General features: G+C 36.5%; 1 protein-coding gene across 4 annotated transcripts in view; it reads right to left on the reverse strand.

Annotated features, from left to right (window-relative positions):
* tbck (TBC1 domain containing kinase) overlaps positions 1–15,620 on the reverse strand; it is a 78,343-nt gene that overhangs the window by 18,158 nt on the left and 44,565 nt on the right. For all 4 annotated transcript variants that reach the window (XM_006629899.3, XM_015345933.2, XM_015345932.2 and 1 more), the window contains exon 24: positions 1,252–1,427. In XM_006629899.3, coding sequence (XP_006629962.2) covers positions 1,252–1,427 — 176 coding nt within the window. The remainder of the gene's footprint in view (positions 1–1,251; positions 1,428–15,620) is intronic.

A 15,620-nucleotide genomic window follows, 5' to 3' on the forward strand; every position in this document is an offset into this window, starting at 1 on the left:
GATTTGCTAATTTGCTACTGAAAGATGAATTTTGAACTATGCCTATTTTGGCATAAAAAGAGGTATGAAAGACAAAGATAACACCCAGAACTGTTGATTTTAGCTGCATTAAGCCATTTTCAACATGGAATCAAAACAATACAAAAAACTGGAAAAATTAAAAAGTAAACAATCATAATGATAGCATGGAAATGCAGAGTCTTTTTGATGAGTAAATGCTAGTGTAATAGCCTTATATAATACATCATGATAGTAATAAACTAAGCTACACACCTGAAGAAGGCTCCACTCCGAAACGTTGTGTCCTCTTTCTTCTTTTCTTTCAGCATGGAATAAACCTTTACTTGTTACTTTGCAGCCTACGCATGCTGACGCAGCTACCCACCTGAACTACATAAACTAAGCTATGCCTACTGTACAGTATATTATTCTGTATGCTATATATTAATGTGGTATTGTGAACATTATTGTTATTTATGATTTGGCTACTTCTGAAAACATGCAATTGTAAAAACATAACATATGTTTTTAAACATATTTGAACTTCAGCTTTTGGGTGCAGCCAAACAATGTTAATAACATAAAACCATAATTAAAAAAATAATTAATACTGAACAGCTGTTTAATTATGAACATACAGTAAGAAGCATTTCCAGTGAGGATATATACTAATTTGGTTCTTCTTGCTTATTTGACTACTAGGAGCTACCTAATATCAAACATCATTTTTTTTATGGATCCCAGAAAATCAGCTTGAACATCAGCTTGTCACAACTTGGCCAGTTGGTTTATTCCAGGTTTTATAGCGCCAGGTTAAATTTAAGGGAAACTAGTGCTGGAACCCTGTGCCACTGACCTGAATTCCGGAGACTGAGTTTTGGAAAAAGAATGTAGGTTTTCCCTATTGAATAGAGCTATTTGGGCATTGCTTAATTGTTTCTTTTCACTTATCAGTATTTTTTCTTGTGAGTTGACTCACTCTAAGCCAGTACCATGCTGCCAGTACTGACAGGATGTCTTATTCGGAGTGCTGTTAACTTAAGACGCATCTATTGAAATATTCCAGATATACATACTGTACCTCACTGCCCATGGGATATCACAATCCTCACAAATATTTATTACTTGAATTCATATATTTTTAGATATACTGCTAAGGACAGTGCTTCTCTCCTATAAAAAATATTATACTTCTGCTGTAAACAACAACAAAGCCCAACAAAGGCCACAGACAGTTCTGGGAAAGGATACTCTTCACTGCTGCGGATGTCCACAGCCAGGATTTTGGGCTTGCTGGATTTGATCCTCTTGGTGGGAGTCTTGAAATGGCCGGGTCCCGTCAGCTCACACAGGTCTATAAGATCTTCTGCAGAAATGCGAGGCGACAGCTCTGCCTTCAGCTCGCTCAACTTGATAGGTTCACGAGACTGGAAAGAAGAAAGCAATACACATTACTGGCGTTCGGTTCTAGAAGGTTCTCTGCTAAAAAACAGGAGAAGAGACAGGTCTCCTCCTTCACTTCACAGAGGTCTCATAATACAAAACCTGGTCAAAAAATGGTGGATTATGGGATCTACAACTTACTGCAAAGAAACACTATGTTTTAGATGAAGCGGGTTTGGGGATCAAAATAGATTATTTTCTATGGCACACCATTTGTAAAATACAAAAAACTATTAAGGAAACATGTCCAAGGACATACAGTACTGGCACATTATCTGGCTTGTTGGAAAACTGACCCTGGTGTATTTGTTTGTTGTGTTTTTGTATGCCATGTGATGGACTGGTGGCTCATCCAAGGTGTATCCTGCCTTGCCCCAATTGCTTGTGTTGGCACCCCTCAACACTGCACTGCGTAAAATGATCAGAAAATGGATAGATGAGTGTACCTAACTCTTGAAATAACAGATATCAACATCCTTCCATGTACTGTGTTTGCTTTCAGCATGTGCCATTTAAATTCTACTAAATTCATTTTTTTAATCATTTTTGTTTTTCCCCTAATCTCGATGGCTTGATTCATTATACATTATTTCTCGGCAACACAAAGTCTAATTTTCAGCTATTATGCTATCTAAAATGGAAACATGCCAGAAAAATGCTGTTCATACTGCAATGAATAAAGCAAACTTCACTTCAAAAGTGGATTAATAATATAAGAACTGTATTGTGTTTTTGGCCTCAGCTTCATGGTTAAGGGCAGCAGGTCATCCCTAACAGCGCTGTATCAAACAAGCACTATCAGCTAGACAGAATCTACTGGCTTTTTACAAGAACTTTTATTCTAAGGCAGAAGTGCACAACAAAACTCCTGAAGGGCCAGAAGGTTTCTGGGTTTCTTGGCATCTGAGACGTAATGTCACTTATTATTTGCTTTACCCAACAGGCTGTAGCCTTTCCTTGCTGTTAAGAAGCTGGAGATGTAAAGAGACTTAAAAAAACCTGCTGAACAAGAGCCCTTGAGAAGCGGAGTTAGGCTCACCTGTTCCAAGCTAAAAAGTGAACATGTGGGACACTGAGAGTCAGCTTTCTCAGTAACGCCCTGCAAGGATCTTACTTGCTGAAAAAGCAGTTCCACCTCCATGCCCATTAAATACAAACACTCCCCAGGCTAAGAGGGATGAAACACAGCTAGAAGTGATTGAGCACAACCAGTAAATGAACATGTTTCGTTTGTAATCCCTCTTCTGTGATAGGCTTAATCTTACGTTTAGAAAAGGATTTTATCATTACATGAGCTGGCAGCACTTTGTTACAGTATTTACTCTTATACTCAACACACCACACTGCTAAGTGCCAGATTTTCTAAGAAATCCTTTCTTCGTATAGCAAACAGTAATGTTAATTAAACAAATTAGGAAAAAGAAAGTAAAAACTAAAAGCATGATAAAAGTAAATGCTACTAAATAATTTAGGTGATTATATTAACCACATCCAAAGCAATGTCATTTTTCACCCATTCATACAGCTGGATATTTTACTGGAGCAATATGGGTGAAATATCTTGCTCAGAAGTATAACAGCAATGTCTCAATATGGTTTTAAACCAACACCCTTCCAGTCACAGTCCAGTATACGAGCCTAAAATACAAAACAAAATGATAGAATATGAACTTTGGTAATACATTATTTTATTAAAATTAAGAATAGTCCTTAATACATAAATACCATAGACCAAAATGTGCTGAGTACTGATAGTTTTCACTTCATTTTCCACTTTATTGTTTTCCTGCTACAGTGTTTCACAGATTCTGTATGAGTGTGAGTGAAACAAAATACCACAAGATACTGTATGTCCAACCCTGCAAGTAGCCCTGATTTCTGGAGCTCGACAGCTTCTTGGAAAAAACCATTAAGAAAAAAAATGGACTTATACTCGGGCCACTTCCTCCATAAAAATCAAAGTGCTAACCCCCCTTTTTGGTGTGCAATGAGGTGACACAGCTCAATGAACCTGTTAGAACACGAAACTAGCTAGTAAAAAGAAATACACTGAAGTCAGTCTCACTAAATTCCTTTTGTCAGCACATTTAAAGGCAAGCTGCACTGGATATCATTTTCAGATCACAATTTTGACTCCTTGGCTTCACAGGAGTAGGTATTCAAGTAATGTTTTCTCTGCAAAACCCAATCGACACATTTGTTATGAGGCGAGGCTGTGGAATTACGATTTTACAGTAAAACCAGCAAAATAAAAACTTATTAAAAAAGAGGCCTTGTCTTAAAACTCTTGACAGCTCAAGGGGTGATGGCCTAAGTGATTCTAACCATTCATTTCCACCTGTGCTGTTAGCCAATGTGTTCCAAAAGGCTTCAGAAATGCTCAGTTGACCACCTTTCACTAGGAAACTGTATGTTGTGGCCTCTGCCTACTGTTCTCTAATGCTCTTAGCAAGCAGACTAAATTCCTTAATTAAACTTCATTAAAAATTAAGGCCACCATAGAGTGAAAGAGGAACCGACCTGGATCAAAGCACTTGATCTTCTGAAACAATGTCAAAGCTGCCATCTGAATTTCCTTCAATTTATAACCAGCAATGACATTTCACGCTTCCTTCGCAGTTAAATTATATACATATTAAACGGCATCGAGAAGCTTCTAGTCCCAGTGGGCATGTATTCGGGAACACTCAAACGGTATCAGAGAAGCAGATGGCTCAGCTTGCCTTATTTTTCTTCCACGAGTTAAAACCATCTTTGACTAGGAGGGATAAACTATATTTTGAAGGAAGAGATGAAGTACTGGCTGTCTGTTCTCCGTTTTCCTGAGCCTGCCTCACATTGTGAGAGACCCAACACTTGGACGGCATCCACCCTTAAGAGTAAAAACTTGTCTCAGTTACAGCAAAACTCCAAATCCTGCAGCCAAGTGTTCCTTTTTGGGAGCGAATTCCAGAATAGTAAAGAGAATGCCCTTCACTTCCAGCAAAATACTTAAAGCAAGAGTTTGGAGAGTTTATTTTAAAATAAAAGCCACAATCATCCAGTTACATTACAGTAAAGTAAAAGACACGTATTGTGCTCATTCAGTCATGAACATTCACTGAAATACAGCAATAGTTCAACAGGTCTACTGCTTTTACTTTTTCAGTTGATGATAACTAGAAGTTATACAAACTAGCAATATTAATACCAATTAAATCCTTTGTAAATACACTGAGAACTATATAACAATGACAGGCACATTCAAGATGATAAGCTAGAATCAAGACAAAATGAATCACAGTTCTGGCACGGTATCAATTTTCACTGAACCACCTTGCCAAAAAATCATGAACTAATTGAAATGGAGCTGCCCCTCTTTACAAAAAACCCAGACAAAGCTAACTAGTCCACTCTTTAACTCAATGGATATTTCTAGGAAAATAAACTTGAATTACATTTACAAATAAAGGTTTTAGAAATACTCAGACATGTAAAAGCATGTTATATATAATGTAAATCGATAACTGTATTAATCACTAGAGAAATGCTACTATTTACTACTAGAAGATTTCACTTCAAAAGGTCACAAGTTTTTACAGGATGCATTTATTATCTTACTTAGGTGTTTTTCAGAATCTAAATCTACATCCTGGGTTATAATAAAATGCAACAGAAATAACACTGAACTTATGTAAGTCTTATATCTTCAAAGATTAGTGAAGGCTGTTACCAACTTTGATAATTCTGAAGGACAAGTCAAACTATTTGTGACTACTTAGCTTCTTTCACTTTTCCTTAGATTTAGTGATAATGTGTTTGAAGTATGAAGTAAACTTAAAAATTAAAGCAACTGTTGTAGGAAAAGTGTTCTGAGAGTGTTGTATCAAAATGAAATTTAAAAAAAAATGAAAAATGAGGCAGCTAGGCAACACACTTTAGAAACTTCTATAGTCTAGATCAAAGCATTTCTATTACAGTGAGCCACTCAGGAACAACATGCAATCAACTGCTTTTATAACATGGGATTCAGTCTCTGCAACCCAGTAAGTGAGAAATCTGGTGCTTTAACATTTTGAATAGGAATGGGATATACAAGCTGCTAAAATACATCAATTGGTAAAGTCTCAAAATATATTTTTAACTCAAAAGAACCTAGGCAGATTTTAAATCGGTCAAATGTCAATGTCAGTGATTAACTTCATGTCTCCTTAATACCCACTGATATCAACCATTTTTTTAGGTGATAATAATATCACCTAAATCACCTGTTTCATGAGAACACTCTTTCTGTGACAAAGAGCGCACATTCCAATTTCTGTTCAAAATGATCTTAGTAACAGTTTAGTTTAGGCTGTCAATAAATGTGTGATAATGTAATGTGTTTTAATAAATGATGCTATAATCAGTGTATTTGTTTAGAATTGGGGTTTTGTTACTAACATTGAAATCATTTACAATTGTTGGTTCTTAACACAATTATGCCACTCTATTATGTAGCTCACAAAGTGTACGAAATGGATTTTGCAACTCCTAAAGTGTTATCATTATCTCTACATCATCTACAAATCACATGCAACTCATCTCAAAACTCTTTTGAAACTGGTTTTCTGATGGTTATCGATACAATGTATACATTTTGATGTATACATTATACCCATTAAATGACATTTCAGTAAACACATTAGTTTAAATTGAAATAGGATTAGTCTTAGAAATAATGTAAATCACTGGTGCATGTTTGGTGTGACTTGTCAACTCTGCAGTTCTCTTCATCACAGAAACTTCTGTCTGATGACTTTCTCCTCTTACATTTAAAGAGAATGAAAAGGCTGTTCCCCAGGGGCCACACAAATCAGCCGCAAAGACCTTTTACATTCACTTGTAAACCTTTGGCAGCAGTGAGAAAAATGGCCTCCCATCAGGGAGATTGATATTGGTAAATACATCACAGAGCCCAATGAGTTGTGACAGACTGAAACTTTACAGGCCTGTCACGCATCATTGGGGATCAAAAACCAGACGGCGCAAGGTGAGCCTGTAACAGGTACAGAAGAGAGTATTTTACTTTTGCTTCATGAAAGCCGGTTCTTTATTTACAGCGGTATTTTTTTCCAACTTTTTCAGGAACCTCATGTTTGATATTTATTTTACTTCCATCTCTGAAGGACATGGTGGCCTGGGTTACTGGAGTCTCTAAATTGACCCTGTGTGCTTGGGTGTGCATTTGCGTGACAGACTGGAATCCCTGTGTAACCCTGCCTTGTCTCTGGGCTTACCAGGAAAAAGCATCTTTCTAATACTGAACGGATGGATTTTATTTTATTTTTATTTTGTTTCATCTTGCCTTTTGTTTCCCCCCCGGTCAAAAACTTAGCAGAAAGACATATGAGCTACTGTAGGTTTCACTCTTTACTATTTTCATGCTTTGTTTACAGTCAAAATACCAGTATGGCTGCTCTAAATCTTTAAATAATATTTGTTAAAATTTACAGTACTTATGTGCTGTATCTATGACATGTTGCCACAGTTTACTGAACACAGATGCCTGTGCAGCAGTAATAATTCTTAGTAATTTAACAAACAGTAGTTCAGATAGGGGTTGTCAATGTGTCTTTCTTAAATCTTATATATTTATTATTCACTTAATATTCACTGCCACACACCTCTTTACTTAAAATTTTCACTTCATTTTATTCAAACCAGAAGCTGCTCTGCCAGCTGTGCAAAGAAGGATACTTCTGCTTGCTGATCTACCCGTATTTAATGCAATAAAATCAGCGCTCAAGAGACACAAATTACTATACTAGCGTTCACTGTATGGTTTTCAGTGGGATAGGCACCTTGGATTTAAAAGTTTAAAATGTCTCAAGATAATACACCACAATCTTGCAATGCTTTTAAAGATGCAAACTTAAACACATGACAAAAAAAGATACTTTGTTACTTTCAAGATTTGTGTGAACAATGTGTGGTTCTTATGACAGTCAATTCCAATTAGTAAGAATTTCCAAGGCTGCAGTCCCTTTACTAATGGATCAAACTACAGCCCATCCATCACCAGGCTAAAGGTACTCTGATGCTTCACCAGGGTGTAAACTTCAAGACATTTCAGTGGCATCAGGAGAATTGCTTGAGAATATGAGCCATATAACCAGAATGTCAGCACAGGTCAAAGGGTTAAGTGCCTAAAATCAAGGGAAAGGTAAAATCTGAAATGGCATCATCATTGCACAGTTTCTTCAGCAAAAAGTCAGCAAAGAGAGGGTTGAGACAAGCTAAAATTGAACAGAGACAAAGCAAAACGCTCTATAAGAAAATGAAGCTTGACTCTGTGCTCATTTTCAGCAGCAATATTTGGTGCTGATGAGACTCTGGAGGTAATGAGAATTAAATTGTTAACAGAAGTAAAAAAAAAAAGTAATAATTTAAACATGGTGTGACAAAGGCAATGCTACGGATGATTAATTTAATTTTATACTAAGCTCTGGTGTTGCATGACACATTTTAAGGTGAAGCTCAAGGTGAAATAACCTCCGTTACTGAATCTTTTAACTAGATAGGTCCATTGAGAACAAATTTTATTTTACAATGACAGTCTGGCAAAGAGGCTTATACCATACCACACAAAGAAAGAAAAGAAAAGATTAACAAAATGTACACAACATAACCAGTCATAACAGAACACAATAATATTAACAATCACACATATGGAAACAGGACATAATGATTTATCCAAGCAGCTGAAAGGACCCTCAGATACAAAGGTGGCTGGTTTCAAGTCATTCTGCAGTGGTAAAATTGAAATAACTTGTGCTCAGAAAAGTGTGGTTGCTCACATAAGGTTCTATTCGATAGAAGTGACACATCCTAAATTGAATGACAGCACACGGAACTGCAATAAATAATGAAGACAAGAAGGTGTTTTCCCAATTAGAGATCAGAGGGGGCCAATCAATCACAGACTAAAGATCACAATGATGAGTGCAACAGGGGGGCACCAGTGATAAATCTTATGGCAGAAGGGGTAAGACACTGAATTTCTGAAGAACCACATTCCATCAAAATAAAACTTAATCAACTAGATATCAGGATGTGCTTACATAATATTTCTAAAACACAATCTCAAAAAAAAATGAATACATATTGTTCTTGAAAATGAACTGTGCTAATAAATATTGCAGGTCATGGACAATCACAGACATAATTGTAGGCATATCAGTAAAAGTTTAATTATACATTTACCATAATTTATTATGAGGCTCCCAGATACAAACAGCTCGCTATTTATGTTTTTAGTACATATTTGCTCATCTACAAGATTATCAGGTGGTGAAAATTGTAGTGTTATTGTACTTTTTCTTTACTACATCAATGCTTTGCAGGTGTATGGTAAGACTGGCACATACAGAACATGCACTGAAACAACCTTTACATCTTTCCTGGCTTACATATAAATAAACAGTGGCTAGATAAATAGTTGAGCCTGGTAAACCAAACAGAAAGAAGCCAAGCAAGCAAAAGTTAGAAAAAACTAAACCCTGTCCTGTCTTTTTCATTTATATAACAGCTTCCCCAAAGCTGCGACATTAATAACACTTAAATCCTTCTTTTTATATTGAAGAATAACAATGCTATGATGGACTATGAAAGAAAATAGCTAGAAATAGGACAAAATGAGTCACGGTTCTGGCACAGTATTAATATTCACTGAATTGTCATGCCAAAAAAGCACAAACAAAAACTGAGCTGCATGTTTTTACAAAGACCCAGACAAAGCTTACTACTGTATCTTTCAGTCCACCCCTTAATTTAATAGATAATGCTAGGCAAATTAACTTGCAAAAATAAACCACATTTACAAATACAAGATTGGATTTAGAAATACTGAGACACGTAAGAGCCTGTCATACATAATGCAAATTGAAGACTGCGTTAATCTGATAAGAGAAATATTACAACACTGCACTTCACACAAGGGGTCACAAGTATTTTTACAGTATGCAGTTTTTTCTGTCACTCAACAGGGAGTAATGCTGATGCTAGAGTTGGTAAGAGTCTTAAATCTAATAAAATTCAATATGTAAAGCCTATGAATATATGAGACAAGAAAGTCTAGAAATGAAAGAATTTTGATTTGTGTGACAACACCAATATTTGAACTGCTTGCGACATTGAAAGAGAGAATAATTGCTCCATTTGAAATGTGGCATTTCTACTAATACAAAACTTGAAATGTTCAATACCATCCATGAAAATACGCACAAAAGCCACACAGACTTACAATTACTGGAAAGAAAAATACTGGAAACATCTTTATATCAAGGGCACATTATCACAGTTGGTATTATTCCTTCAATTTCCCTTGGCTTCTATTTAAATTTCTGTGAATTTTTATATGAAAATACACTGGGAACCTGATTAAACAGACTACAGAACTGTGACAATTACAGAAATTAATCAGAAACACATATAGTGTAGATACATGCATATCTGAACCAGACTGAGGATTTATTTATTTATAACGTAGGTACTTTCCTTTATCCTATAACAAAATGAGAAAAGAATGGTAAATGTCAAAACTCATTCAAATGGCATAACTTTGTGACAACTTCATAATGTCGGAGAAGAGAACAACATAGTACCTTGAAAGTTTTTAAAAGCCAGGAAATAGAATACTTTATAAAACAATACGTTTTTAATTAGACTTAAAAGCACCCAGTGTGACAGAGACCCTGAATTAATTCATGCTATGCTCCAGAGCTTTGGAACACAGCAACGAAAGGCCCAGACACCCACAGGGTGCAGATTAACAGTGTCAATCAGAACCTGCTGAGGTCTCCTGGACGTATTTAAGTTATATTTTCTTGACACAAACTTCAAATGAACCAAAAACTAAACTGAACTAACCAACAGCTGGATGGATGGTCAAGTTAATTTCAGACCCTGTATTTTTATATGCTAAATAAGGATAAAGTCTCACCTCAAGGACATTACCACATTGCTCCATCATAAAAAGCAGAACCAGTACACTAGAGGTAGCCATAAAAACTGAAACATCTGTAGTTCACATTCTGATTGCACTTCTCCAGACCTTGTTCAATAAGTGAGGAACAATGAGTACTATCTGATATTTGCCTAGCTACAGGTGAGCTAAGAGGCAGGTAAACATGGATGGTCAAAAGTGGTTCTCTGGTGATTTACTGTCGTTAATTAACTTCATGGTAAATCATTACCACAGAACACAGCATAAAAAGACACAGAAGTGTAGAATATTAGGTTTGTAGGTCAGCACAATGTAGGCCTCTGAAACATACAGTTTTGGTTTTTGTTTAATGTGTTGTACAGATTGTGCACTTACCTCACATTTACCTACTTGTTCATATAAATGTTAATTAACTGCTCTCCCTATTTTGTGACCATATATACATTATGATGAAACATAACCATGACACATTTCAGACACGAAGATATCACTGCGCACAAGGTGAGTTTTTAAGCACACTTTCCAACTAAATCTATGGAAAGATTAAGGTAATAGCCATTGGCAAATGCTTTTCTTCCTGCTTGCCAGAGAGCATCAGCATTTTTGTAGATTTCATTTAGCTTAGCTTTTATTGGCAATACTCAACCCCCACCCTCATCCTCCATAAATACACCACATTAAAGTATCAGACTTCAAGTTCAACCCTGGGCCACTTGAAGCCTTTAACTGGCAATTTGCTTGTATTAAATCCTCACCCGTCATGCTGAGATATTTCAAATAGAGATGTTTCTGTTGATAGAGATCCCAGTGCAAGGGTACTGACTGAATCAGGCGGAACTTTGACTTGAAATATTCTACATGAGCACACAGCGCACCACAACAATTCATACAGATTTAAAATGGATCCGTGGAGGCAGAATGTGAACAGAATACTTATTCTTTTCAGTGCTCTTTAAGGATTTTGCAAGTTGTTGCGCACTGGCAAACTGTTTTAATTACAAAACTGTTCAAGAATTCAAGAGGTTTTTTTATAACATAAAATACTCTTGGAACTGATTCAGCGAGAGTCGGGTACATACAAAATAAGCCTGTAATATTATATCAGAAACAAAATTGTTTTTTTTTTCTAAAATGCAGCTTATGGTAAATGTATATAATTGCAGCCACTTTAGATATTAGTATTCATTTATTCAAGCACTTAAAGTTGTTTAATTATTTTAGCATTGATAGTGTATTATCAATCTGCCCAACAATAAAAGCAGTGTCTTTTTGACATGTTTGGATTTGTTGGTTGCAATCTTAAAAATATGGAAGTGCTGTCCACACCACTTTCAGTGCAAGTTTTATATGTTGATGGTATAAAATGTCTTGAAAGAATGAACCTTCTTGTCCACTTGGTTTGTATCCCACATGAATATGAACGGTAGATAACATGAAGCAGGAATTATTTGTCAATGGAACACATTCAGATTAAATCTGATACCTTATAAGTTTAAGGCTCAACAACTCAGGGCTGATGAGGAATAAAGGATTCGTGAATTCAGATCTCCTTTCCTAGAGTTTCCTCTTTACTACTTCCAAGATCATGCTAGTTGCAGCTCTCTTGGCTTAATTTCTGGCTGGGTTGCAGGCCATCATCTGGTCTCTGAAATGCCTTTCTATTTTTACTGAGCTGAACCAGATGATCTTAGCAGGAAAGATTTACTATATAGTACGTAAGAAGTTATAAAGTAATCATAATTTAATACATCATTTGGACATTTTTATGCAGGGGTGACGTGACTTGTTCTGTGCCTAAAGTAGGACTAACACCAGAGAGAGATGCAGCTACACTGATTCCATGTTGAGCATACAGTACAAAGCCACATTGCTGTTATCAAGACTGCTTCGTTCCTTTTTTATGCTTGTTGTATTGATACGTAGATATTAATGGATGCTGAAAAAAACAACAGTGACTTGTGTATCTTCAGTTCATAGGTCAATGCTCTTCCCTATGCATGTGATGTGTTCAAAGGGTCAGTATAAGGAGTTGTTTCTCCAAACAATTTTCATTTTAACTAGGAGGCCATTTGCCAGTCGCATTCTAAAGTGAAAGAACACCCAAAAAAATTCTTCTTACACACAGCATGCAAACACACATTTAAGGCACTGGAAGCTGCAAAGTATAGGAAGGACAAAAAGTGTTATATCTAAAGATGTGCCAGAAATCTGTCGGTTGGAGGGAGACTGTTGTAGAAACCACAGAACAAATCAGCCGCAGAAATTACCGTATAACACAGAGGGGTGTGCCGGGAGATTTGTTGACTTCAAACAGTATTTCCATGGTGAGTAAATGTGGCAAAGTGAATCATATTACCGAAAACAAAGAATTATTTTCCAAAGCTTAGGTAACCTCGAGAACTATCACCTGGGCTAGAAGGCTCAACGTGCTTTTGGTGTTTCATTAAAATGTTCCCAAACAATTAACCACTATAAAGTACATTAATTTCTTATGTCAGTTGTAAACTGATTAGGTAGTCAACATTGTTAATGGTTGCCATAACTAGATCTAAGAAACATTTAATATTCATTGTTTAATGGTTTCTATTTCTTTATTGTACACAAAATGTTAAATAAGATTTTATCAACTTCAGAACTGCTGAAACCTTTAGATCATTTAGCAAATTTGCAAATAAAAAGTATATGTACTGAATGTAGGATACAAGCCCAAAACATAATAAACAATTCTGCATTACTTCTCATGCGGTTGCTTATTTGTCAGGCTCTTTATGTTGTGCAATCTGTAAACTGCAGACAATAGTCATTCACGTGAAATAGTATAAATGAAACTGAACAGGCATAAATAATTATTAAGAAAAGTACACTAAGCATCAATCAAAACATATCACCCTATGTGATATGTATTTTTTAGAAAAATAAAGTATATGGATTTTTGGATATTCACTAAATGGTACAGATCACTAGACCACTGACTGAAATAAACAAGAGTGATTTGACTGTTGCATGAACACCATCATTACTAATAAAAGTTGATTGGGCACCAGTGGTGAGGTGATTTAAGGCGCTGAAAGTCAGGTCTTGTGAAAACCAAGAACAGGAAAGGACCTTAATGAGAGGAGGGTCATTCAGCCAGTCTAACCCATTAATTGTTAGCTGATCCAAGGGTCTCATCCATACATTTCTTGAAAAACAGGGGATTTGGGTCAATGACATGGTTGGATGGCTTGTTCTGTCCTACCACAAATCTTTGGATAAAGATATTTTTGCTTTTAAATGATGTTTTTTCTTCCTTTGGTTCATCTTTCACTGTTCATTCTGAAGAACTCTGCTGGGTTGAATTCTTCAAAATGACATTAGAGGATTCTGGATACCCGTATCAGGTCCCCTTGTAATCTTCTGTTCAAAAACATAAGGGTTTAGTTCCTTCAGCCTGTCAGTGTAGAATATTCCCTTAGGAATGCATTTGGTTCCTCTTCTCTGGACAGATTCCAGAGCAGCAATATATTTTCTATATTGTGGTTGTCTAGGAGACAATAATACTGTATGTCAACATAATCGCCTCAGTCTTCTTCAGAAGAAACCTCTCCTAGCTTAGTGGTTTGTTTTTTGTATGTATAATTTATGTTTTTACTACTTGCATTCAAAACCCTGCACTACATTAAACATTGTCTACCTGGTGTTTGCTCAGTCTAAATTTGATCAATTTTGTAATTTAATTCCCAGCTTCTAAGGGTGGCTTCTAATCCTCTTATGTTGGTGTAATATGCAAACATGACTTGTTAACTATACCAAAATGTAGGTCACTGATAAATCAAGAGCAGCAGTGATCCTAGTAAAGATCCTTGCAGTACTCTAATTATATCAGCTCAATTTTGAGTTCTCACCCCTCATATGTACCATTTTTCTATTTAATAACCAATTCTTGAGACAAGCACAAAAAAAGCAAACATGAAAAATAAGACAAAGAAAGAAAAACAAGAAAAAAATGGAAAGGAACCAACATATACAGCTTATCAAGGGAGCAAAATGCCTTCATTCCACTGGAATGTTGGCAGCTGAATTGTCACCTCAACTGGACTTGCCAGCCGTGAGGCCAAGTTCTCTTCAGTGATGAATCGAGGTTTTGTGTGGACAACCCTGATGGATGGCAGCAAATGGGGAGCAGATATGCAGAACAATACACTAACTGTTGTGTAGACTGGAGCAACCAGTGGGGAGGTCCAAGCATGTCTAGTGGCCACAGAACTCCATATGTAGTGATTGATGGCAACCTCACCTGCTGCCCTTCCTGCTGGCACATCCCTGACATGACAACACTCCGGCAAGACAACACACATCCACGTGCTGGTTGTGTAGCAATGGCATTCTTTATGAGATGAGAATGTAACGGTTATGATGGGGCTTCCCCTACTCACTGGACGTGAGCCCCACTGAACATTTGTGAGATGACCTGGGATGAACTGTTGACATCTAGGGCTCTGAGACCAGTGAACAGGCACATGCCTGTCTAGGCTCTATGAGGGGAGCGGGACCTCCAACAGTGGCCACACACACACTTCTAGCCTGTGTCTTTCACTGTAGATCTTGTTCGTGACCAATATTAACCTGTACTATATGTTATATGTCATGTCTATTCCATAAAATGCAAAAAAACAAACAAAACAAAAATGACAAGTTCAACTTAATGGCTTTGATACAGCTATAAGTGATACATTTCTTTTGATTCTTAGTATATACCAGGATATAAAAAATAACAAATGAAGATGATAGTATTTTGGTATTTATTGATTTATACTGTGTGGTTGTTAATGTGGTTGACACATTTAGCATAAATACGTGTCGATTTACAATTGTGGTTAAGTGAATCGGTTTCTTTAATTCTCTGGGGAGAATTATGAAAAAGTAATTGGGAGCTGTGTGAGCTTTAACAGAATCTGGCAGTCGATAGTTGAATGGCGGTGTGCAGTCTATGTCCCTGATTAGCCTGTGTTCCAGTTTCAGAAATGCCACCTGAGATTGAGCTGAATCTTGTCATTTTACTAGGGAAATTCTTCTATTGATGTGTTACAGAATCTTTTTGTGCACTGCTTCTCCAGAAAACTGTGAAAAAAAGGGTTTGATCTGTCTACTTCATATCTGCCTGAGTGCCTGGTCTTTTGGGGAACGAAAGGAAATTGTTTAAGCTGCCTGTCTGCTAAGAGATGATCCCATT

The sequence above is a fragment of the Lepisosteus oculatus genome, chromosome 1, assembly GCF_040954835.1.
Source record: "Lepisosteus oculatus isolate fLepOcu1 chromosome 1, fLepOcu1.hap2, whole genome shotgun sequence".
Classification (NCBI taxonomy): domain Eukaryota; kingdom Metazoa; phylum Chordata; class Actinopteri; order Semionotiformes; family Lepisosteidae; genus Lepisosteus; species Lepisosteus oculatus.